Source organism: Rhinolophus hipposideros (assembly GCF_964194185.1).
Source record: "Rhinolophus hipposideros genome assembly, chromosome: 2".
Lineage (NCBI taxonomy): Eukaryota > Metazoa > Chordata > Mammalia > Chiroptera > Rhinolophidae > Rhinolophus > Rhinolophus hipposideros.
This window is the reverse complement of record NC_138048.1, coordinates 61,350,582-61,376,693: the sequence shown is the minus strand read 5'-3', so window position 1 is coordinate 61,376,693 and position 26,112 is coordinate 61,350,582. Positions and strand designations below refer to the sequence as shown.

The window sequence follows — 26,112 nt, the reverse complement described above, 5'->3', positions numbered from 1 at the left end:
CACTGCCCCCGTCTTCTGGAACAGCAGTCCATCCTCCACCTCCTCTAGTGCTCCCTGTCACTAACGAAGTTAATAGGCTGAGATTGACTGTCTGGGCTTTTGATGCATCACCAGTTCACATTTCACCCTCATCTTCTCTTCCTTCTTCTTTAACCAAAGGAAATCTCTTACTGTTTCCGAAACATAACCAATCCTGTGTCCATATATTTTCGTTCTTCCCTTCCTTTCCATAATCTGGTATGTCCATCCTTCCTTCCCCTCATCACAGATGCCTTCTTTTTAGCCTCCAGTTCAAATTCTTTTTCATTCATTCAAAAACTGTATTGTACTGGACACCTACTATATACCAGGCATGGGTCTAAGTGAAGGGACCCTGCAGGAAACAAAACCAAGTCTCCGCCTTCACAGAGCTCACATTCCAGTGGCAGAGGATAGATATTAAACAAGATATGATATATCAGATTTTGATAAGGCTATGAAGAAGAAGCCCAATGAGGGAGATAAAAAGGGAGACTGATGGTTTATACGGAGTGGTCATGGAAGGTTGATAGGCAACGTTTCAGACTTGAAAAAAGTCAAAGGGCAGTCCATGTGAGCATGAGGGAAAAGAGCATGCTGGGCAGAAATAGAGGTCATGATGCTGGGACATGCCTGGTGTGTCCCAGGAACAACAAGGGGGCCAATGGGCTCCTTATTGGTGTGGCCGTGAGCACTTTGGGAGGTTCTCTTCCACCTTGTTTTCTAGTTCACTGAGAAAATAGAAGTAGATGGAATCAATAGAGAATATGAAGGAAGTGAGAAATGTTGGAGGTTTAAAGAAAGAAGTGAAGGTATGAAACATCTAGCTTCTTAAGGTAGAAACTTAGATCATTAATGTTAAGCCTTTCTTCTTACCTAGTGTAAAAACTCAAAGCTATAAATTTCTGTCTAAGCCCTACTTTAGCTACATCCCACAAATTTTGATAATGTTTCATTTTCATTATCATTCAGCTTGACATTTTCTAATATACCTTGTGATTTGTTCTTTCACTTATTGTTTATGAGTATTTGGAAGTATATTATTTTAATTTCCAGATATTTAAGCCTTCTCTAGATCTTATTGTTATGAATTTGTAATTCAATTCTGTTGTGGTCAGAGAGCACACCATGTTTCCCCAAAAATAAGACCTAGCTGGTCAATCAGCTCTAATGCGTCTTTTGGAGCAAAAATTATATATTAATTATAAAAATTACATACGACCTGGTCTTATAGTAAAGTAAGACCCAATCTTATATTAAGTTTTGTTCCAAAAGATAAAAAAGAGAGAGTTAAACTCCAACTATGAGTTGGAGAGTGAGAGAGAGTGTTAAACTCCAACTATGATTGTTGATTTGTTTCTTTTAGTTCTTTCATTCCTTCGTGTGTTTTGAAGCTCTACTATTGGACACATACACATTTATTATTGTTATATATTCCTGGTTTATTATTCCTTTTATTATTATGAAATGTTCCTCTTACTTTCTACTAATACTCCTGTATCAAAGTCTATTATCTATTCATATAGCCATTCAAGCTTTCTTATGATTAGTGTTTTCATTATATATCTTTTTTCCATATCCTCTAGCTGTCAATGTTTTTGTCTTTACATTTAAAGTGCATTACTTGAAAACAGTGTGTAATTGAGTCTTGCTCTTTTAATCCTGTCTGACAATGTTTGCCTTTCAACTGAAGAGTTTAATCTATTTAAATTTAATGTAACGATTATATTTGTCTTTTACTTTTTTCTGCTTATCTGTATTTTGCTCCTCTACTCCTTTTTTGTACTTATTTGAATACTTTTTAATGTTTATTTTGATTTTTCTATTACTTTTTTAGCTGTATATCTACGTTACTTATTTTTTTAGTGGTAGCTCTATGGATTACAGAATACATCTTTACCTTATCACAATCTGATTTAACATTTTACTACTTAACATAAAACAGGAACTTTGTAATACTATAGTTTATTTACTAACCTCCCATTATTTAGTTCTTTTATACTTTTCATTTCTTTACGGGGGTTCCCTCATGTATTCAATTGTTAGGGTCATCCTTTCCTTTAAATCCTTAAACATATTTATAAAATAGATGTTTTAAATTTCTTGCCTGCTAACCCCATATCTCTCTCATCTATGAATCAGTTTCTATCAATTGCTTTCCTGGTTATAAGTCACATTTTCCTACTTCACATATCTATAAACCTCTGATTGTATGCTGGGAATTGTGGATGCTATGTTATTGAGCATCTGGATTTTGTTGTCTTCCTTTAGAGACTTTTGAGTTTTCATTACTGTTAAATCAGCTATATATTTTTGAGGCTTATTTTTAAGCTTTATTTTGGCAGGTCTAGAGTATCCCTGCTCCTAATATATGTCTGTTTGGTGGTCTCATTGGATACCCAGGGTGTTAATCAAGGCCTTTTCACTCTAGCTGGTTAGTATTCCCAGGTCTTCCAGCCCTCTGCAACCTTCAGAATCTCCATTTATCCCATAGCTCCCAGCAGCTGTTCTCTGCCAGGCCTTTGGAGTCTTGCCTGCAAAAACTGAAGGGGACCTCTATGGAGATTCTGAGAACTCCTTTTCAACTCATCTCTCTCCTCTTCAAATTCTACCCACTGTACATCGCCAAACTCCTGTCTCTAACTCCTCAGCTCAGCAAGTTTGCCATGCTGTCCTTGGGCTCTCCCTCCCGATGCCTCAGTCCAGAAAGTGCCTCCAGGTACAAGCCTCAGGAACTCACTTTCTGTGTTCCCCTGTCAAGGACCACAGTCCTACTCTGCCCATACTTCGTCCAAAGTTTGAAAACTGCTGTATATGTTTTAGCTGATTTACATTTACTTAGGATGGGATAGCTAGTCTAGTCCAATACTATTACTTTATAATGGCAAGATTCGGAAGTCTCTAGTTTGTTTTTATGTACAATAAACAATAGCTTTATATATTAATTTCACTCAGCTTCCATCTTCTCACTTCATTTCTTACCCTCCACCTCCCAACAGCCAGGTTCTACAAAGAGAAATGTTTCAAAAGCTTTTCTCTCTTTTAGATAGCAAATTGGTGTCTCAAATAACTAGAGTACAGCCACAATGTATCAGAACTCTTTCCTTTAGTTTGTAACTACATTGTTAACTTACATTGGGTTTTGGCTTATTTTAGGGTTAAACTTGCTTTTCCAGTTGATTCTATGTTTCTCTAATTGTCAGGTAATCATTGTTACTTTTACCTAGTTAAGATGAGCGGGAATACTGGAACTGAAAATGTTTCAGCAGTCATGGCTCTGATAAAATCATGAAGGACCCTGCCCTCAGAGGAGCTCTTTGTCATAATTGCTATCCCACAGCAGCATCCATCAAAATAATTGTTTGACTTCCTTCTTAAGTAAGCAACAGCCAGTTAGATAATCAAAGGGTGGCAAGCCTTAGTTACATATATGACATGAGTCTTTCCCTGTTTTGATTTTTTTTTAAATAAGGCCAATGATAATACAAAGGGAGATTTCTGACTAACAATAGAAAAATGCCTCCAAACTAAGAAGCTTTTTTTGTGACTCTACTTTCCATAAAAATAAATGTTTCTGGATTTTTTTAGATCTTCTTTTCTTGACAAAAAGAAAAGCAAGAATGGAATGACCACATTGTACCGTGTAGCAAGAATCCAGGCTTGCCCAGGATAGTGCCCTCAGGAAGGAAAGAGGTTGGGGGTCTCAGCTTAGTTGTCACCCATCTCATTTCCTGTACTGTCATTTTCCATCCCTTTTTATAATGGTCATGGTCTATGTCCTTACAGCTCCGGGTAATGCTGACTGTAGATAATACCTCCATTACACTGGGGGCGGCACAGTCCAGCAATTATTTTTTAATCTGTTTGGAAGTTTGCGCATCCTCTGCCCCTGAGACAGTTTAACATAACCAACCCTTTGTAATAATAATTCCTGTCTAGATAACAGGCAGGTTTTAATGAACTGGACTAAGGAACTACATTAGTTATTTAAAGTTCATACTACCTTTTGCAATTACCTAATCAGTTTTTAAAAATCCATTTTTTAGGCATAATGAGATCATCAGTTTTTGCCACCACACATTTCCGCAGGTAGTTGCCTTTCAAAGCAGGATAGGTAGAGTGTATAGGTATCAAAGACTTTAAAACAATGTGGGAACATTTCTTTTTGTGAGGCAGCAAAATGGGTAAATAAACCAAACAGGGAAAAAATACTGTGTTTCTTTGTATAACATAGGGTTATGTGGCCCTATCCTTACAGACAACCCCACCAAGGATCTGGGCAGGGCACTGAGGCAGATGCCCTGTCAATCTCCCAGCACACAGGGCAGCTCAGATCGTCCATGGGAAGGCCATATGCCTGTAAATTCATAGCACCTCATTTGTCACAAACACAGTACAGTGGGCTATAGAGTTGGACCTCTTATCAGGACCCGCTGTCTCTTACAAATTGTATTTTAACGTTTGTGAATCTCAGTTTCCTCACATGTAAATTAGAGACAGTAAAGCCTGCCTTACTGGGCTGATGTAAGTGTTAAACACAAGAGTAGCTAGAATAAGGCTGGAGACTAAATAGACGACAGGAAATATGTCTTTTCTCCATTTCCCTCTCCTTTTCTACAACCCCCCACTGCCCTTCACAGAGCCTTCTGGGGTAGGTTATGCAGAGATTTTTCTCTATCTTATGGAGGAGATAACTGACATCAAGGGTATTGACACAACACAACTAATTAGTGTCACTAATCAGTGTTGGCCAAGATCAGCGTTTTTTCTGTGATGGCAGAAAACATTCATAAGCACCTAGTGTGTGCACAAAACTGTCTTCTCATTGTGTGTGAGGTCTCTCACTGCACAACCTGGCTTACTTCTCATCATCGTTGACTTCTCGCAGGGCTTCTTCAGCCCAGCCTTCTAAAATTCATTTTTAAGCAGGACGCTAATAACTATAGCTCATTTTCATCCGCTGCTGTTTCTCTTGGGCCTTTTGTTGGGACTTCACAGGCCTGATAGGATGAGTTTCTTTAAGTAGAAAGCAGAATGAGGATCCCCAGAAGGCGGTCAGAGGCCATCATTGTTTCCGGAGCATGGCTTAGACCGGCTAGTCCTAGCCTCCTCCTGACATAACCTTTTGGGTGCCTTGAAAGTGACTGTCAGGCTTCTTCCAGACTAATACCAAGAGCATGGCAAGTGAAAGAAACCTCTGGGACTGGACTTCCCAAATTCAAATCTGGGCTCCCCCACCAACCAGGGTGACCCCAAGGTCACTGAACCCAGGACCTTAGTTTCTTCAACTGTAAAATAAAGACAACAAAACTGCTGAACTCATAGGGTTTTTGTGATGATTAAATGAGAAAATACATGTGCAGTGCTTGGAACAATGGCTGGCACATAACAATTACTTGTCACTAACTCTTAGACGTGGTGGTGATGATGGTTACTCCTCCTTCTCACATCTTGGAAGATTTAAACCAGCATTTTCTTCCTACTGCTGTGAAAAGTCAGTTATTTCTCTTTGTTTTTAATTGGGAAAGGAGAACAGGACTTTATTGGGGAACAGTGTGTACTTCCAGAACTTTTTTCCAAGTCAAGTTGTTGTCCTTTCAGTCTTAGTTGTGGAGGGTGCAGCTCAGCTCCTGGTCCAGTCGTGGATGCTAGTTGCAGGGGGCGCAGCCCACCATCCCTTGCAGGAGTCGAGGAATTGACCGGGCAACCTTGTGGTTGAGAGCCCACTGGCCCATGTGGGAATCGAACCGGCAGCTTTTGGAGTTAGGAACATGGACCTCCAACCGTCTGAGCCACCGGGCCGGCCCCACTGTTATTTCTTTTTAATTGTGATACTGAAAGTCTTGGTTTTTTGTGTGTTTGTTTAATTTTATTGGGGAATATTGGGGGACATTGTATTTCTCCAGGGCCCATCAGTTCCAAGTCATCATCCTTCAGTCTAGTTGTGGAGGGCGCAGCTCAGCTCCAAGTCCAGTTGCCATTTTCAATCTTAGTTGCAGGAGGCACAGCCCACCATCCATTGCGGGAATTGAACCGGCAACCTAGTTGTTGAGAGCTTGCATGCTAACCAACTGAGCCATCTGGCCGCCCCTCAAGAAGCTCAGTGGCAGCTCATTGTTTTCAATCTAGTTGTGGTGGCCGCAGCTCACTGGCCCATGTGGGAATCGAACCAGCAACCCTGTTGTTCTAGAGCTTGCGCTCTAACCAACCGAGCCATCCGGCTGCCCCAAGGTCTTGAGTTTTTTTATGGATATTTTCCAGTCAGCCATTCACTATCTCTATCTCCAACCCTTTTCCCTTAGAGCTGGTCATTCTAGAGCAATGATCATTGCGCTAAGTGACATCTTCTCAAGAGATGTTCTGCCAGGTGTTTCCCTTCTGTCTCCAGTAATCTTAGCAATGTACTTGCTTATTTTATTATTTCATTACCTAATTCATTATTAGCTGTAGCCTATTGAGAGTTCTGAGGCCTTAGGAAATGAGGGTGTGTGAGAGGTCAGGTTCTGAGAGAAAACTGTTTAGTGTGTGGGAATTTTAGGAAATGTGTTTTCTGTTTGCAGGGGGGAAGGAAGTATGGTTTCACTCTTATCTCTGAAGCCAAGGTTTCATTTTAGGCAAAAGCGTTAAACATTAAGGACCTCTAGTTTGAAATAGCTTGGGTTAAGGTGGCAAAAGTCTGACTTAGGCTTATAACAGATAGAGAGAAAGGTTTGAAAGTAAGGCCAGCAGCAGGCAGGGAAAAGTGGGGAAATGGTTCTCATTCCACTCGTATTACTCCACCTCTACCCCCATCCCCACCACCACATTTACAGCAATGCCAGTAGAAGGCTCCTAGAAAGCAGAAAAGGCCAATAATCATGTGGAATTATGTCAAGTGTCCCATGTCTCTCACCAACGAGGTGTGACCTTCTCATGTGCTAATGTGGGAAGACATGAGGAAAGGAAATGTTGGGGGTTTGATGTCAGGACCTTATTCTATTGTGGAGAATAAGAAATGAACAAGCAGAGCTTAGTCTTCTGGGACGGTCTCTGTCTTCGTATATGATTTGGGAGATTCCATGCCCAGAGACCTGAGTACTGTTATTATTCCTCTTCCTTGGAACCCAGCCTTCAGGGTGGCAGGGAATCGTGGTTGTTTTTCTCTCTCAAAGCCTGATGTGCTGGTTAAGAGGCTTGTGGGTCCTGGAAGCCCTGATTTGTTTTCTTCCTTCCAGCGGATGTAATTACAGCTCCCACTTCCACCCCGTCTGTGAGTCACCGAGCTTTGAAATGTGCTGGCGCTGTTAGCCCAACATCCCTCTCCCTGGGGTGCTACGACATTATCAGGACCTCATTTTCTACTGGGTTTACTTTAATGCCGAGTGTTACAAGGTCATTTCCAGGGCTGTCACTGTTTCTTCCTCTAATGTGCAAGCTACAGTTTAATTTTCAGCTCTCATCACTGAACTTCATTATACGGGAAGAAGTAAATTTGCTCTAGCAGATAGTATCAGATGTGTTTTTCTTTCTCTTCCAGTTGGAAAATCACTCCTAATCAACTCTATGCTGGTGGGTTAGATGGCCTGGGAATACTGGGAAGGGTGCTTTATGTTTATGGGTTTGCCAAACTGAGATCGTGCTCAAATTATGTTGTTCCCACTTTTGTGCATGACACTGATTTGGCAAATCAGTTTCTCCGGGTGGCATTTTAGACTGAATGTATTACTTCTCTTCAGGGTGATAATGGGTCTTTGTGACAGCACCTCTAGTTGTTTGCTCTAGTCTGGTTCTGATTATGCACTAAAAATCATGATCAGCCTCAGTAAACAGTACCATCTTGCTTGAAATTTCCATTCCCTAAATGCCTGTCCTCTCGTGGTGCCAATATCTTCCCCGGATGGTAGTGTGTGCTGAGGTGGCACTGCCCTTTAATAAGTAGGAACGTAGATTGAGAGGAGTGCTGTGAACCTCTCAGGTTGTACAAGCGGCTGTGACAGGATTAGAGCTAGGTTTCCTGATTCTCAGCCATTGCTCTTTCTTCTAGCACTTCCCTTGGGTGTACAGATATCACAGTCACAGTAATCGCTGCCATTTATTGAACATCAAATAGATGCCAGGCCCATACATTACCTCTAATCCTCACAACAGTTCTGCAAAGTACGGTTTACAGATAAAGAAACTGAGACAGAGAAGCTAAATGACCAGAGCCACTTAGGTAGTTGTTGCAGAATCCAGATGGAACCCAAGTCTGTCAGAAGCCAAGCCCTGTGTACTTACTGCATCGCAGAGGGTTTACAAACAGCCCAGTGAATATGTAAGAAGTAGGAAATCTGCCTGCTTGCCCTTCCCATCCCTAATCCATGTGATCAGCGTCATTATTTCACAGTTGCTCTGTGTCAACCACTGTGCTATATGCCCCTGAGTGAGAGAGCCAAAGGCTCTGTCCTCAGGGAGTTCGTGTTTCCATGACGCTTTTCCTGTGCTGTCCCTTCCCTCTTCTGCGACATCCGCCATCCCTCCATTGAGGTTGGCCAGTTTTGTCAGCGTGGTGCCCTGAAGTCCCCTTTCTTCCCATTTCAGCAGCCACGTTGGGACTAGGTACCCATGACCGGGGCCCCATGTGGACTGGCTCTGTGGGCAGTGCCTACTAGGCCCTCCCCTGCTCTCCAGTAATAACACGTAATGAGAACTTACAGCGTCCTGGGCTTTACCACCTGCTCTACACGCATTCCCTTCTTAATCTCCTCAGCCAGTTCATGTGGTGTGGCTGCTAGCGTCATCCCCATCTCACACACACACACACACACACACACACACACCCCACAGGCCTAGCTCAGAGAAAATAGGGGTGCCTCGCCTAGGAGTGTGGTGCGGTGACTGGGGACCCCGGTGTTGGGCTTAGGCACACAGCCTGGAGCGCAGGCTCTCACCCCCAGCACGGCAGTGTCACTGCACTTGGGGGCCCCTCCGGCAGCCTCGGTCACACCGAGGGACGAGGGACGAGGGACGGCTCTGCACGAGGGAGTGCTGAGGCCACGACAGCAAGACGCGTTTCACAAGTCCCACTCTCTGGGTAAAATTTCCTACCTTCTTAAAAGGGTTAGTACTCCTGTTTTCTGACATTTTAAAACTGATCCTTCCCCCATCAGTGAATTATAAAATAGATATTTTCACTGAGATACAGGACAAACATGCCAGAAATCACAAAGAATCTTTACAGAGTCCGAGTTCACGAAAATAGGAAGAGAAATGCCAGGGATTTCACACTGGGCGGGGAGGGCAAGCTGCTGCCTGCTCTGACACCTAAAATGGACAGTTCAGAGTAAACCAGGATGTGGGGCTATTCAGCAAATGTTTGTTGGAGGTAGAGTGCTGGGAATAGAAAGATGAATAAGGTACAGTTCTGACAGTCTAACAGGGGAGACATCAAACAGATCATTACACGACAGTGAGTACAGCATACTGTTGTGCACAGGTCGTGTAGACGCCAATCCCACAGGACAGGGCCACTCAGAAAAGGCATTCTGGAGAGGGGCCGTGTGTCGTTATGTGTAAGAGTACAACCTGGACCCCACAAGGTTGTGATTTCAGGGGCATTTGATGGTTTATGTAGATAATGTGAGAGCATTTTCAAACAAAACCTGCCCTGGCAAATGTGCAACGTATGGTTTCATAGGTAACCTCAGTAACCTCTCAAGCGTTGCTTATCAACACTGAAGAAGGTGAAATCTTTTTGTGGGGTTTTCATATCCCAGAATCTGTGAGCCACTAACCTGCTGTTGACTCACTCGTGTTTGTGGCGCAGGCCTGATACAGTAGGGGCTCCGGAAATACGTGTGAACCACAGGACTAGATACCAGCTCGTGGGGCCGGAAGGTGACTGGACAGGGGCCTGAGTAGGCAGGGCGCACACCAGCTCAGCAGGCCTTCTGTGGACAGGCTGCCTTCCCGGGAGCCCTGGCCCTCCCCTCACCCTCACCCACCCCACTCTGCAAGCCCATAGAACCATGGAAAACAGTACAGAAATCCTCACCTTAGTGATTTATTAATCATTGTCCTGTACGCTTCCTTTAAAAAACAAAAAACAACTCGGGGCGGCCGGTCAGCTCAGTGGGTTAGAGTGCGGTGCCCTTAACAACAAGGTTGCCTGTTCCATCCCCGCATGGGCCACTGTGAGCTGCGCCCTCCACAGCTCGATTGAAACAACTACTTGACTTAGAGCTGATGGGTCCTGGAAAAACACATTTAAAATAAAGTTAAAAAAGAAAGAGAGAGAGAGCATTTTGTGTCAAACTAAATTTAAAAAACAAAATACTTTTTCTAGGAAGGGTTTTAAGACAGCTGAGCATTTGCTAAGTCCTAGGCATGTCTGCAAATAACTCTCATGTTTTACCTCCAATGATTCGTCTTCAGGCACATGTTTGAGATTGAGTGTATGTGTGCGTGTGTGTGCGCGTACTGACAGTTTGTTACTCCAGGTTTTCTCCCAAGAGTAGGGTTTATAAGGTAGAGGCCATGGTTATGATGCTTAATTGGTTGCAAATTTTTTATTCATATTCGGCATGTCTGTTAATCTTCTCTTCCTCAATTTATACAATCCTGTTTACTTATTTACTAAAGTAGGGGTAGGGCTTGCAGTTCAGTAAGATTCCAAATAAACCACGTGGCAGGAACATTCCTATTAAATTTTCTTATTATACCCAAGGGCTGCTAAGATTCATGTGAATTCAGTGAGTTTTGAAAACAGCATACGTAATTGGGGTACTTTAGAAAAAAAATGCTAGTTGGTTGGTTGATTTGGTACAGGTAATCGGGAGCGGGCAGAATACCCATAACCTGACAGCATCCTGTTACCGTGACTGCTCAGTGAGCACCGGACGTCTCCAGCCACCCCTGGCTGCTCTAGCAGAGTAGATTAGCACCTTGTGGCTTGAAATACAGGACCAGCCTTCTCAGCATTGCCCGGGACAGTGTTAGAAACACAGAATCTTAGACCCCCAACCCAGACCTACTAACCAGAATCTGCACTTTAACAAGATTTCTTCTCAGTGATTCTGCATGTGAAAGTTGGAGAAGCGCTGGGTCAGAAAACATGGCTTGGACCATCATTTGAGATTTCTGTACTTTCTGCTTCAGTGAGCAATCTCCCAGGGGCTAGAGCCTTTCACCCTGTGCCAAGAATAGTCTGCCAGGAGTTTGCTGGGGGCGGGGGGGGGGGGTAGTTTGGGAGGGGGACACATGATTCCATTTTTAATAGTAGTGTTTTCTACTTACAAACTGACCTTCACTTTCCCAAAATGACTTGAATTGGCTTCCAAAATACATCCAATAGATGAAATAAATAAATGAGGAAACCTAGATTTTAAAAAACTGTATGTCTTTGGAAAATAATATAAAACCGGGTTATATAGTAGCACACATAAATGTTTGCCAGTGGGTCCTGAGCAGTTGGTAGTTCCACATAGCCAACCATTTGGCCCCAAGTTCCCTAGTGATAAAAGCAGAAAACACAATTATCGTGTTTCCCTGAAAATAAGACCTGGTCTTATATTAATTTTTGCTCCAAAAGACGCATTAGGGCTTCTGTTCAGGGGATGTCATCGTGAAAAATTGTGGTAGGGCTTGGGTTTAGGTCTTATTTTCAGGGAAACACGGTAGTAACAAGTCTACAGTGTCAAACACAGCTTTTCTCAGTGCAGGATCTGATGGGCATTTCTTCAGTGGATCGTCATAAGTGGTCTATACCATCGACATTTCCCTAATAAGTACAGTAGTTCATTTCATAGGGTTTTTTTCTTACAGTATTCTTCAAGGCAAAGGGCTGCTTACAAAAGTACCTCCATGGGAGATGTTTTCTTGCTCTTGCTGCTTTATCATTTGCTGACTCAGCCTTTACAACCTTCTTTTTAATTAACCTGCCTTGCCCACCCCACCTTCCCAGTGCCTTACCCAGTGCATTCCCGAATTGTTCCCTCCTTGTTAAACCTTATCACAGTAACCAGGGAGTAAGCAAAGGTGAGATCCAAATAAGTAAGATTCCTTGTCATATGGACTGTTGTGAGGTTTTGAATGGCCAGTGAAAGGCATACATCTGTCGTCCTTCTCCTTAATCCACTCCACTCCCCAGTTTATGCCATTAGTACTAAAGGAATTAGGGAAATCGGGGCAAGACCATGTTTTCCATTGTTAAATCTCTCGAAGGTAATTATATTTTTTCTTTTTTTTGCTTTGTTTGAGCTAGGTTTATAGTATTTCTCGAACCTTCATATCATCTTTACCTTGGGTCCCTCCCATGTGTTTTGCTAAGTATATATCGCAAGCATGATACTCCACACCCTTTCTCTCCAGGAATTAGTTCTCTATGAGTCTGTTGCTGTTTTGTTCATTTATTTTGGTTTTTAGATTCTACATATAATTAAAATCATATAATATTTGACTTTCTCTGTCTTATTTCACTTAACATAATACCCTCTAAGTCCATCCATGTTGTTACAAATGGTAAGATTTGATTCTTTTTATGGCTGAGTAATATTCCATTGTATATATGTGGTCTGAAAATTAAGTTCACGAACTTGTTGCAACAATGTTGCTAACCTTTTATGATATCAGAGGGATTATTCATTATGAATGTGTACCAACTGGACAAAGTTTACCAAGTTTACCATTTGGAAGTGCTGAAAAGGCTCCGTGTAAACGTTAGACGACCTGAACTTTTCGCCAACAATTCATGGCTTTTGCATCACGACAATGCACCAGCTCACAGGGCACTGTCTGTGAGGGAGTTTTTAGCCAGTAAACAAATCACTGTATTGGAACACCCTCCCTAATCACGTGATCTGGCCCCCAATGACTTCTTTCTTTACCTGAAGAGAAAGGAAATATTGAAGACATTTTGATGACATTCAGGACATCAAGGGTAATACAACAGCTCTGATGGCCATTCTTGAAAAAGAGTTCCAAAATTGCTTTGAAGGGTGGACTAGGCCCTGGCGTCGGTGCATAGCTTCCCAAGGGGAGCACTTCAAAAGTGATTGTAGTGATATTCAGCAATGGGGTATGTAGCACTTTTTCTAGGATGAGTTTGTGAACTGAATTGTCTGACCTCATCTGTAGGCCATCTTTATCCATTTGTCTATTAATGGGCACTTAGGTTGCTTTTCCATATTTTGGCTATTGTAAATAATGCTACAGTGAACATAGGGGTGCATATATCTTTTTGAATTAGTGTTTTTTTTATTTCTTCGGATAAATACTCAGAAGTGGAATTGCTGGGTCATATGATAGTTCTATTTTTAATTTTTTGAGGAACTTCCATACTGTTTCATAATGGCTGCACCAATTTGTAATACCACCAACAGTGCACAAGGCTTCTCTTTTCTCCACATCCTTGCCAACACTTGTTTGTTGATTATTGATGAAGGCTGTCCTGACAGGTGTGAGGTGATATCTCATTATGGTTTTAATTTGCATTTCCCTAATGATTTGTGACATTGTGCATCTTTTCATATGTCTGTTAGCCATCTGTATGTGCTCCTTGGAGAAATGTCTGTTCACGTTCTCTGCCCATTTTTTTAAGTAGATCATTTGGTTTTTTTGGTGTTAAGTTGTATGAGTTCCTTATGTGTTTTGGACATTAACCCCTTATCTGATGTATCATTGGTGAATACATTCTATTCAATAGGTTATCATTTTCATTTTGTAGGTTCTTTCACTGTGCCAAAACTTTTTAGTTTGATGAAGTCCCATTTGTTTATTTTTTCTTTTGTTTTCCTTACCCAGGGAGACATACCCAAATAACTATTGCAATGTCAAAGAATTAACTGCCTATATTTTCTTTTAGGAGTTCTATGATTACAGGTCTTACATTTAAGTCTTTAATCCATATTGAGTTTATTTTTGTATATGGTGGAAGAAAGTGGTTGTCTTATTTTTTTGCATGTATCTGTCCAGTTTGCCCAACACTACTTATTGAAGAGATTATCTTTACCCCGTTGCATATTCTTTACTCCTTTGTCATAGTAGTTGACCATATAGGCATGGGTTTATTTCTGGGCTCTCTGTTCTATTCCATTGACCTATGTGTCTGTTTTATGCCAGTGCCATGCTGTTTTAATCACTATAGCGTTGTAGTATAATTTGATATCAGGTAGCGTGATACCTCCAACTTTGTTCTTCTCTCTCAAGATTGCTTTGGCTATTCAGGGTCTTTTGTGGTTCCACATGAATCTTAGGATTATTTGGTCTACTTCTGTGAAAAATGCCATTGGTATTTTGATAGAGATTTTGATAGAGAACTGAATCAGTAGATTACTTTGGGTAGTAGGGACATTTTAAGATGTTAATTCTTCCTATCCATGAGCACAATATACCCTTCTATTTATCTTCTTCAGTTTCTTTAATGTCTTATAGTTTTCTGAGCACAGGTCTTTTACCTCCTTGGTTAAATTTATTCCTAGGTATTTTATGTTTTTTGATGCAGTTTTAAATGGGATTCTTTTCTTAATTTCTCTTTCTGACAGTAAGTTATCAGTATATAAAAATGGAACCAATTCCTGAATATTAATTTTGTATCCTGCTACTTTACTGAATTTATTTATCAGTTTTAATAGTTTTTGTGTGTGTGGAATCCTTAGGATTTTCTACATGTCGTATTTATGTCATCTGCAAATAATGACAGTTTTACTTCTTCCTTTCCAAGTTGGATGCCTTTTATTTCTTTTTTTGTCTGATTGCTGTGGCTAGGGCTTTTAATACTATGTTGAATAAAACTGGTGAAGGTGGACATCCTTGTCTTGTCGCTGATCTTAAGGAGGACGCTTTTAGCTTTTCTATGTTTAGTATAAAAAATTAATGGTGGCTTTGTCATATATGGTCTTTATTAAGTTGAGATATATTCCCTCTATTTCCACCTTGCTGAGAGTTTTTATCATAAATGGATGCTGGATTTTGTCAAATACTTTTGCTGCATCTATTGATATGATCATAATTTTTTTATCCTTTATTTTGTTTATATGGTGTATCCCATTACTTCATTTGCAGTTATTGAACCAACTTTGCATCCCAGGAATAAATCCCACTTGATCATGGTGTATGATCTTTTTAAAGTATTTGCTGAATTCAGTTTGCTAGTATTTTGTTGAGGATTTTTGCCTCTATGTTCATCAGGGAATATCAGCCTATAATTTTATTTTCTGGTATGTCTTTGGTTCTGGAGTCAGGATAATGCTGGCCTCGTAAAATGAGTTTGGGAGCCTTCCCTCCTGTTCAATTTTTTGAATAGTTTGAGAAAGATAAGTGTTAATTCTTCTTTGAATATTTGATAAAATTCACCTGTGAAGTCATCCAGTCCAGAACTTATGTTTGTTAGGAGTGTTTTGATTACTGATTTGATTTTGTTAGTAGTAATCGATCTGTTCAGATTTTGTTTCTTCTTGATTCATTCTTGGAAGATTGTATGTTTCTAGGAATTTATCCATTCTTCCAAATTGTCCAGTCTGTTGGCATATAATTGTTCATAGTATTTTCTTATAATCGTTTATATTTCTGTGGTGTCAGTTTCACTTCTCTTAAATTTCTGGTGTTATTTATTTGGGTCATCTATTTTTTCTTGATGAGTCTGGCTAAAGATTTATCAATCGTGTTTAATTTTTCAAAGAACCAGCTCTTTGATCTTGTTATTGTTTCATTGATCTTGTCTATTGTTTCTTTAGACTATTTCACTTATTTGCACTATGGTGTTTATTATTTCCTTCCTCCTACTCACTTTGGGCTTCGATTGTTTCTCTTTTTCTAGTTCCTTTAGGTGTAAGATTAGATTATTAATTTGAGGTTTTTCTTGTTTCTTGAGGTAGACTTGTATTGCTATGAACTTCCTTCTTTGGACTCCTTTCGCTGTGTCCCATACATTTTTGGGTCATTGTATTTTCATTTCTATTTGTTTCAAGGTATCTTTTGATTCCTTCCTTGATTTCATTGTTAACCCGTTCATTGTTTAGTTGCATGTTATTTTGCCACCATGTGTTTGCGTGTTTTTCCGTTTTCTTCTTGTAATTATTTCTAGTTTTGTGCCATTGTGTTCAGAGGAGTTGCTTAATATGATTTCAGTCTTCATAAATTTATTGAGACTTGTTTTGTGGTCTAACATTGGTCTGTCCTGGAAAATGTTCCGTTTGTACTTGAAAAGAATGTATATTCTGCTGCTCATTCGGGATGAAATGTCCCAAAAATATCAATTAAGTCCATGTGGTATAGTGTGTCATTTAAGGACACTGTTTTCTTGTTGATTTTCTGTCTGGATGATTTATCCATTGTGTCAGTGGGGTGTTAAAGTCCCCTACTATTATTGTCGATCTCTCCCTTTATATCCTCCAATATTTGCTTTATATATTTAGGTGCTCCTACGTTGGGCATGCAGATGTTTACAAGGTTCATATCCTCTTTTTGGATTGATCCCTTTATCATTATGAAATGCCCCTCTTTGTCTGCTCTTTCTACCTTTGTATTAAAGTCTATTTTTTATGACATAAGTATTGCTATCCCAACTTTTTGTTTGTTTCCATTTGCATGAAATATCTTTCTCCATCCCTTTACTTTCAGTGCATCTTTTGATCTGAAGTGGGTTTCTTGTAGGCAGCATATTTACAGATCTTTTGTGTTTTTTTATCCATTCAGCACCCTATGTCTTTTGATTGGACCATTTTGTCCATTTACATTTAAAGTAATGATTGATAGGTATAGAGTTATTGCCATTTTATGGTTTTCTGATTGTTTTTATTGTTCTTCTCTGTCCCTTATTCTCTTGCTCCCTTGTATGTTGTCATTCTGTAGTGTTGTGTTTGGATTCCTTTCTCTTTATGTCTTGTATATCTCTTGTAGATTTTTGGTTTGTGGTTACCATGTGCTTCATATATTTCAAACTATGTTTATAGTAGTATATTTTAAGTTGATGGTCACTTAAATTTAAACACATTCTGAAATCACTACAATTTTTACTTACCCTCTCTCCATGTTTATAGTTCTGTCATCCTCTTTTAACTTCGTGTGTGTGTGGGGGGGGGGGTATCCCTTAATTTATTGCTGGAAATACACATGATCCTCCTCCTTTTGTCTTTTAACTTTCACACTAGCTTTACAGTTGGTTAATCCACTGCTTTTACTAAGTGTTTGCCTTTGTCAGTGAGAATTTTTGTCTCTCGTGTATTTTTTTATTGATATTTTTTATCTTCTTAAAGAAGTCCCTTTACCATTTCTTGTAAATTACTGCATATGGAAATGCAGTAATCGATGAACTCCTTTAGCTTTTTCTTGTCTGGGACATAGCCTCTTATAAAATGCTTTTTTTTTTTTTTTTTTTTTTAAGTTCAAATCCTCGTTGGCAGAGAAAATATGGACATGACAGTACCTTTCCCATAAAGTGGTGCCTGTGTCAACACGCAGATCCTTCCTCATTGAAACCCTTCTCAGATAGGTTGGGAGTGTATTTTGTAATCTGTTATTCATGCCAAACGGGTTCATAACAAATACAGAGCAATGAAAGACATTGTTTTACTAGTCTCTTTCATACAACACTTCTGAAATCAACATTTAACTAGTAACATTAAATGTATTAATAAAAGCTAGTATATACTGAGCCCTTGCAGGGTGCCAAGCAAGTTAAAGACACTTGAAATATGTATCTCATCTAATTTAATTTTCAGCAACCTCATTAGGGAAGCATTATCCTCTCTTATTACAGGCGAGGCTCCGAGAAGTGACTTGCCTAACATCATCCAGCAGGTTGCAGAACTTGTATTGCAATTTACCTCTGACTCCAGTGCTCATGGCTGCCTCCCACAGAACCCCATTTCTTCTTTCTAGGTATGAGTTGGACCAGATCCCCTGAGAGTAGAACCACAGTATTGGCATGTTCTACCACTATAACAGGTGGAACAGAACGAGACTGCTATAGAAATAAGTCACCTCTTCCAAAAAAAGCAGTAGACCAACTTTGCAACACCACAGGTGGCTACCAGCCTTTTAACGAGACAGGGAAATGACATGATCATGATTTTTCCTGTGTAATGCATCCCCCACTACCACCACAGAGAAAGGCCACCTTTGCTGGCCATACTGAGTGATGGATATGGGAAGGCAAGGCTGGATGGAGGCAAATTGCTCTGCATAGTAAAGGCAAAGAGGGATGAAGAAGCCTGAAAGGAAGCTCATAATTAGGGAAAATCAGAGACCACACTGGGGAAACGGTACATAGAGGTCAGCCTGGGGGCTGGCACCAAAGGATTTTTTATTTCTAATTAATGTTCAGTAAAATCTCTCTCACTAATTGCTGGCAGCATAAATTTTCTTCAGAGGAATGAAAAAAGTGTTGAATTTCACCATTGGCCAACTACAGAGGCCGCCCGTGGGTGTTACTAACCTTATTGGTTTTCTATTTCTCAGGCAACCTCAGAACCTGTTCTGGATCCACAGCAAATCCAAGCCTTTGATCAGCTTTGCCGTCTCTGCCGAGGAAGTTCCAGGGTAATGTTTGTATGATTTTTTAAGCTTTCCTTTCCTTATTTATAATTATTGTCTTGAAAATGCAGTGTCAGTCCTCATTGATTTCCAGATCACTACGTTACAGAGGTAGGACACAAACATAGCTTTTTCCTGGGAAACAGAAAATATTTTTTGTGGTTGATCTTTCTACCTCACAGTGTCTAAATGTGAAAGAACTTGACGTTTATGTAGCATTTGTTGCCTGTTCTGTTCGTAGCATTGTATGTACTGTTTTTGTTGAGGAGAACTTCACAGGCTCATGGGCAGCTGAGAGGGTTACAGAAGTCAGGAAGTGGCATGAGGTAGAGCTCGAGCAGAGCAAGGGCCGTCTCTCTGTAACCTCTCCGGAGGGTGGTGGTGAAGTTCCTGGCAGGACTGCTTGAGCAAGCGTACCTCCTGTCTGTCCTTGGCCAGATAAGTAACTTGCAGTCAGAGCTTCTGAGCCAGTTAGGAACTGTGAATGGGAAACAGACACATACGTCTCAGAGCCAGGAGCTGGGGCTGGATTATTTTAGATAAATTGGCACTTTGAACTTAGGGGCCTTCGGATGTCTCCGCAGTTACCACAGCCACTGGTAGTGGGTTATCACCAGAAGTGACAAATGGACACATGTGAGCCTTGTGCCACTATTGCCTGAGTGAAGAGAGATCCCCTGGCCAAAGGTCGGAGAACAGCTAGAAGACAGAGTTCCTGGCAGGGTAGGTGAGTAGGTAACAGACGAGTTATCTCTAAGGAAGACAGAACTGTGGGAAGCTCAGCTGAGCAAAAGTGACCACAGGGACCTGCATTTGAATCCCACACTACCACTCACTACTGGGTGACTTCGGGCAGGTTACTTAATTCTTGGGGTTCCAGGTTTTTTACCCAGGGGATTGTCGGAGAGGATTAGAAATGATACACATGGCAAGCAGGTCCAAGATGGCAGCGTAGGCGGACTCTGAGCTCACCACTCCCAAGAACACATCGAATGTACATCTATATTTAGAGCAGTTCCTCCTGAGAGACAACTGTGAGCCAATTGAACAGAGTCTGCACAACAAGCAAGAGAGAGGGACCACATAGAGACAGTTGGGGAACCACAAGAGCTCTCCAGGAGGTGAGGGAACAATCCAGGTCCAGAGGCAGTGGTGAGCACCGTTATTTACATTTCCCCTGAATGTAGAGAACCAGTGGGAGCTCCGTCTAGGTTCCCTAACTGACCTGCAGGGCACTGGTATGTGTCCTCAGCCACCTCTCCTGGAACTAGATCCAGCAGGATCAGGAGGGTGTCATAGCATGCATACAATGGCCCCTCCACCCAGTGATTGATCCCTGGGTAGATAAGGGTGCTGCTTTGCATGCGCATTGGTCTCTGCACACAAGAGGCTCCCTCACCTGAAGCGAGTATAGAGCTAACAAAACACTGCGGTAGCCACATGCAGGGATGCCCCTGGCAGAGTAAGTGGGGTGCTGCTGTGCACACAGGCAGACCTGCTCCACCTGGAGAAAGGGCATTGAAATGCACACAGAGCGGCCAGACCCTGCTCTGACTGCGGACGAGTAAAGCAACAGGGCATGAACACAGGGCTGTCCCTGTGGAGTGAGAGGGGCACATCTGAGGAGCTACACTGTCTGGAAAGGGAGCAGAACTAGTAAAGTGCAGCTGCAAGCTCGCAAAGCAGCCTCACCCAGAGCCTGCTCTGATCACCACGAGTTAAAGTGACAGGACACACGCTAAGAGCACACCGAGCAGGCCCATCTGCATCAGGCAGCGCCACCGAATTAGAAGGGCCTGGAAGCAAGCACACACCAGGATGCCCCACCTGGAACCCTCTTCTCCAGGCCAGGCAACAATTCAGGCACCAAGCGCCAACTGCAACCAGCCTGCCAAAACTAGTCAATACACAGTCTACCCAGAGGTCACTCTTCCAAGACTGGGAGGCATAGCTGTCCCGTCCAACTCAAAGGAGCCACAGAAAGTCAAACGCAACAGGGAGACAGAAACATATGCCCCCAGTGAAGGGACAGGAAAAGACTCCAGAGAAAACCCCCAAGGCTGTGGAGATAAGTAATTGAGGAATTCAAAGAAGTGGTCCTAAGGATGCTCAACAAACTTGAGAGTACTAGAGGACCTCAGGAAGCACTTCAACAAAGAGCTAGGAAAGGTAGTAAAGAACCAATCAGATGATCATACAACAACTGAAATGAAGAATACATTAGAAGGAATCAACAGCAGATTATTTAATACAGAAGAACGGATTAGCGACCCGGGAGACTAAACAGTGTAAAGCACCCAATCAGAACAGCAAAATGAAAAAAGAATTTTTAGAAATGAGGACAGTATGAGAGATCTCTGGGATAACATCTAGTACCCTAGCATGCACATTATAGGAATTCCAGGAGAAGAGAAAGGGGCAAAAAGAATATTTGAAGAAATAATGTCTGAAAACTATCCTAATCTGGGGAAGGAAGCAGACATCCAGGAAGCACAGAGAGTTCTAAACAAGATGAAACAAGATGAACTCAAAGAGACTCACACCAAGACATATTGTAATTAAAATGGCAAAAGTTAAGGATAAAGACAGCAAGAATGAAACATCAAGTCACAAACAAAGGAAACCCCATAAGGCTATCAGCTGACTTCTCAGCTGAAGCAACTTTACAGGCCTGAAGGGAGCGGCAGAAGATATTTAAAGTGCTGAAAGAAAGGAATCTGTGACCTAGAATGCTCGTACTATATCCAGCAAGGTTACCATTCAGAATTGGAGGAGAGATAAAGAGTTTCCCAGACAGGAAAACACTAAAGGAGTTCACAATCACTAAACAGGCCTTACAAGAAATGTTAAAGTCTTTATGCAGAAAAGAAAAAGCCATAACCGGAAATAAGAAAATACAGGAAAGAAAAAAAAATCTCACTGGTAAAGGCAAATATACAATAATCCCAGTGAATAAATCACTTAAAAAGCTAATATGAAGGTTAAAAAATTAACTATAACTACAAGAAATAATCAGGGGATACACAAAACAGAGATATAAAATATGGCATCAAAAACATGTCAGAAACAAAGAGTGAAGTGGAGAGAAAAAATGTAGTGCTTTTAGAATGCAATTGAACTTAAATGCCAGCCAGCTTAAAATAGGTTGTTATAATGTTCATTGCAGCTTTATTTACAGTGGCCAAGACATGGAAACAACCAAAGTGTCCTTCCATAGATGATTGGATAAAGATGTGGTGTATGTACACAATGGAATACTGCACTGCCATAAGAAACGATGAAATAATGTCATTTGTGACAACATGGATGGATCTTGAGATTATAATGCTAAGCGAAATAAGTCAGACAGAAAATGTCGAGAACCATATGATTTGACTGATGTGTAGTATATAAAGCTGAAAACAACAAAAGAACAAGACAAGTGAAGAAACAAAAGGTCATAGTCACAGACAATAATTTAGTGGTTACCAGAGGGGGTGGGGGGAGGGAGATGAGGGTAAGGGGGATCAAATATATGGTGATGGAAGGAGAACTGACTCTGGGTGGTGAACACACAATGGGATTTATAGATGATGTAATACAGAATTGTACACCTGTTACAACAAAGTTACATAAATCTGTGTAACTTTACTAACAATTGTCACCCCAATAAACCTAAAATAGGCTCTTATAGATAGGTATATATGAACCTCATGGCAACCATAAACCAAAAATATACCAAAAAATGCAGAGAAAGAAATCCAATAAAAACTCTAAAGAAAACCAACAAATCAAAAGGAAAAAGATCAAGAGAAGAAAAAAGGAAGAGTGAAGAACAACAAAAACAACCAAAAAAAGCAATTAACAAAATGGTAATAAGCACATACTTATCAATAATTACTCTAAATGTAAATAGGCTAAATGCGGTGAACTTATATGTGAAATTTTAAAAAATAATAACGAAGCAAAAATGGACTTATAGACATAGAGATGAAGGGGATGGGTGACAAGGGAAAGCGGAATATAGTCAGTAATATTGTGGTAAGTTTACACGGTGACAGGTGATTCCTAGAATTAGTGGGGTGATCACACTGTAAGGTGTAAAAATGCCAAATCACTACATTGTATGCCTGAGACTAACATAACTAATATAATACAGTTGTATACCAATTATACTTAAATTAAAAAAATTTTTTTAAATAGAAACAGTACACATGTAAAGGACCTGGCATAGTGCTGGCACCTGAAAGGCACTCACCACAGTGACCTGGGCTGTTCGAAGTCCTCGTGGACTTCTGGCCTGGAGCCTACCACACAGGATTCCCTGGGTGTGGAATTCATCTCTTCTCTTAGCAGCGGGGGCATCTCGAGGGCCGTCAGGCTCCCTCCTTTTGCAGAGGCCTCTTTGAGGTAAAAGGGTCGGCCTCTCCGAGTGGCAGCGCCTGGCTGGCATGGCCCTTTCCTCCTGTTACTCTATGTCCTTGGCAGGTCTTTCATAACTGAGCCCCTAACAGAGTGAGGGTTTCGTTGCTGTCATTGTTGGAAATAGGGAAGCTGGGAGCAGGGAAGACTCTTAGAGGAGAAGGTAGTCTCTGAGTTTCCCCTGGAGCTCCTCAGTTTGGAGTGGCAGCTGGACATCCATGTGGAGCTACCCAGGTTACAAAAGAGCCAGTGGTCATAATGCAGGGTCACTCACCCTGAGGAGAACTCACCAAGATGGGGAGAATGGAGACCCTCAGCTCGGGGCGAGGCCACAGAGTCACGTAACAGCTGCGGAGGAGCAGTCAGCATGGCCGGTTCAGAATCAGACAGTGTGACGTGCCTACAGGATTGACATAGACTGGTTTTAACAGAGGAAGTTTAGGCCCTGAAAGATGGAGTGAACTTGCCCAAGTCACATTACTTCTGTGTGAGATACAGACCTGGGGCCTGAACCCAGTTTTCACACTCTGCCCACGGTGCAGCACTGCCCCTCGTGGACTTGAGGCAGGGGATTCGGGGTTCCCCAGCCCAGATTCTCTGCTCCCACAAGCCTTGGTTGATGTGTGTGCCTTCCTTTGCAGCTGGCTCTCCTTACAGAACTCTCCCAGAACCGCAGCAGCGAGAGCTACAGGCCATTCAGTGGCTCCCAGAGTGGCCCTGCTTTCCACAGCATCTTCCAGAATGAGAACTTCGAGCTACAGCTCAATCCCCCACCTGTGACTGAGGACTGAAGACTCTCTGGGGCCTGGCCCTGGAGACCAGGGATGATCGCAAGGTGCCTGGGGAGGGACCCCGTTAACTGGCCTGGCCCTCACTGCCTCCCACATCTGAGCAGAGGGCCCGAGGTGGACTTCGTGCCCAAGGCTTTCTCATACCCTCTGTTCCCCAGGGAGAAGCCCTGTGTCTGCTGTGTTGCCACAGCAGCAGTTTACCAGACTAGTTGATTTTGTTTTGCTTCTTAAGCAAAGGAATGTCACATACCTCTATCCAGCTTGTTGAGAAAATGCGCTTTGCCTGTTGGAACTTTTTCCTGTTTCCCGTGAAGCCTAGAGAATAGGTGGAGCTCCCACTGATGGCATTGGACGTCAGCTGCTGTGGCTGTTGGGAACAAGGACCTGTGTTGGCTGGGCTGGCGTAGAACTGAAACCTGCACTGGAGGGCCACGGCCTGTGGGGCTGGGCACGTCCCTTTCCAGGTGTTTATGTTAAAACCCACTTGAGTGTCAGATTTTTCCTGTGCTAACAATAAATGCCTCTGTGTCTAAGTTCTGCTGGCTAGCTGTCTTAGAACCTTTAGAATGTTTCTTGCTACATTTCAGTTTTATCAGCTCAAAGACCCTGGTTGTGACAACACCACCTTTATTCAGAGCGGCAGCTCCATCGTGACTGCGTTCAGTCAGCCCAGCCACCCCAGTGCCCCTGTGATGGGACTAGACTGCCCGAGCAGGATTTTTACATTTCTTGGCCCTGGGACTTTGTACATCATTGAACCAACAACGTCAGGAGGTCATCACAAGCACCGACTAGCTTTCCACCTCACAGGCTCAGGGGCTGCGTTCTCACCAGTCCCCTCGGGGACGGTCAGACTCGGACTGGCTTGCTTTCACCAACAAGCCCCCAGGAAATAGGTGCATAAGCTGGATGCAAGCATGCGGACCTTCAGCAGACAACAGAGCCTGCTTCTGCCACACACTCGCTGCGATCCTGGGCAAGTCACTTGACTTCTCTAAGCTTCTATTTCTCATAAAATCAAGCTGCTGGGGAAGACTAAATGAAACAGTGCCTGTAAACATTCAGCACTGTGCAGGCACATGGCAGACGCCCCTAGATGTCAGCGTGGCGTCTATTATACAGGCACCCCTCATTTTATGGCGCTTAACTGCGCTTCACAGGGGTGGCACTTTTTACAAATTGAAGGCCAGACCCTCCAGCAGCACAGAGACGACGACACGCTTAATCGCTGTAGTCGACTGCCGGGCTCAGGAAGCAAACGTGCAGGGGCTCGGAGGTGCACCTGTCACTCCTCCAGCACCCACCGCTCCTCCTGGCGGAAGCCTGAGGAGGGCACATTGGAGGGAAGGGCTGGGCATTAAGTGAACACCAGATGCTGCTTGCAGCCATAGGAGATCGTCTCAACCCCATTTTATGGATGAGAAAGCTGAGGTTCAGACAGGACAAATAAAGCAAGGTGACATACTCAAGAAGCGGTAGAGCAGGGACCTTACTTCAGGACTGTGGTTCCAGAGCCAAGATGCTGCCTCCCCATGTTACAGGTCAGGTTTCTTGATGAGCCTAAAATGAAGGCCAAAGGAGTTTGATAGTCTCAAAACAAACTTGGTGATTGTCCTGCTTCATTCTGTAGCCGAACAATCCAAGGCAGTTACTGAGGCTCAAATCAGGGCCAGTGAACGCCACCAAATGACTCCTCTCTAGCCCCTGTCCTATTAGCTTAGTCCCCAAGAGTCCTTGAGTTTGTCATTTGAGTCACAGCACCACTGACTACATTACAGCAGCTTTACGTGCAGGTCATGCCTTCCTAGGAAGAAACTGGACTGGATTTGAAGTGCCCTCTTGCCTCCCCTAAGGGTAGAAGAGAAGCCACCGTCACTGTCCCTGTCCCCTCCTGTGGCACTCAGCACAGGTTCTAGTCTGCAGTGATGTCAGGTCCCACTTCAAAGCAGTTCCTTAGGGGCAGAAACTTATCTGGAAATATTTCTAGACTCAGCAACAGCAAGGGTTCCTTGGACGTCGCCATGGAGCTTATGAGGGGAACGGGCAGCTCCCAGGATCCAGGAGCAGGGTAAGGGGCAGCCCTGAGTGCCCTGCTCCAGCCCCAGGGCTGCACTCCAGCTGTTTTTCTAAGTCACATGCTCACCCCTGGGCTGTGACATGTGGTAAGAGGAAGGATCTGGGGGAGGGAAATGCCAGAGAGCCCTCAGCTTTCATTTGGAGAGGGCAGGTACCTGGTCTGAAGTTTCCTCCCATGCTGTGCCCTGGATGGGGGGGAGGTGGTCCTCTGAAAGGAAACTGGAGCCCTGACTGGAGAGTGGAGTGGATTCTGGGGGGCCAAACACAGCAGCTTCCATCACATCTTTCCTACTTGGTAAACAGTAATTATCTGAATGGACAACCTGAAAACATGGTT

The 26,112-nt window shown here is 42.5% G+C and overlaps 1 protein-coding gene and 1 long non-coding RNA gene across 3 annotated transcripts in view; one reads left to right on the top strand and one right to left on the bottom strand.

The window, feature by feature from the left end:
* The window catches only part of VPS8 (VPS8 subunit of CORVET complex), a 236,051-nt gene extending 211,789 nt beyond the window's left edge, over window positions 1-24,262 (top strand). For both annotated transcript variants that reach the window (XM_081062741.1, XM_081062742.1), the window contains 2 exons: window positions 18,433-18,513; window positions 23,550-24,262. In XM_081062741.1, coding sequence (XP_080918867.1) covers window positions 18,433-18,513; window positions 23,550-23,699 — 231 coding nt within the window. In that variant the 3' untranslated portion in view covers window positions 23,700-24,262. The remainder of the gene's footprint in view (window positions 1-18,432; window positions 18,514-23,549) is intronic.
* On the bottom strand, window positions 18,240-24,067 carry LOC308503489. Its single transcript, XR_013994189.1, has 3 exons — window positions 23,950-24,067; window positions 23,199-23,308; window positions 18,240-18,985 (listed from the first exon to the last, which is right to left on the bottom strand). It is a non-coding gene; the product is annotated as an uncharacterized lncRNA (long non-coding RNA).
* Window positions 24,263-26,112: the final 1,850 nt, after the last annotated feature.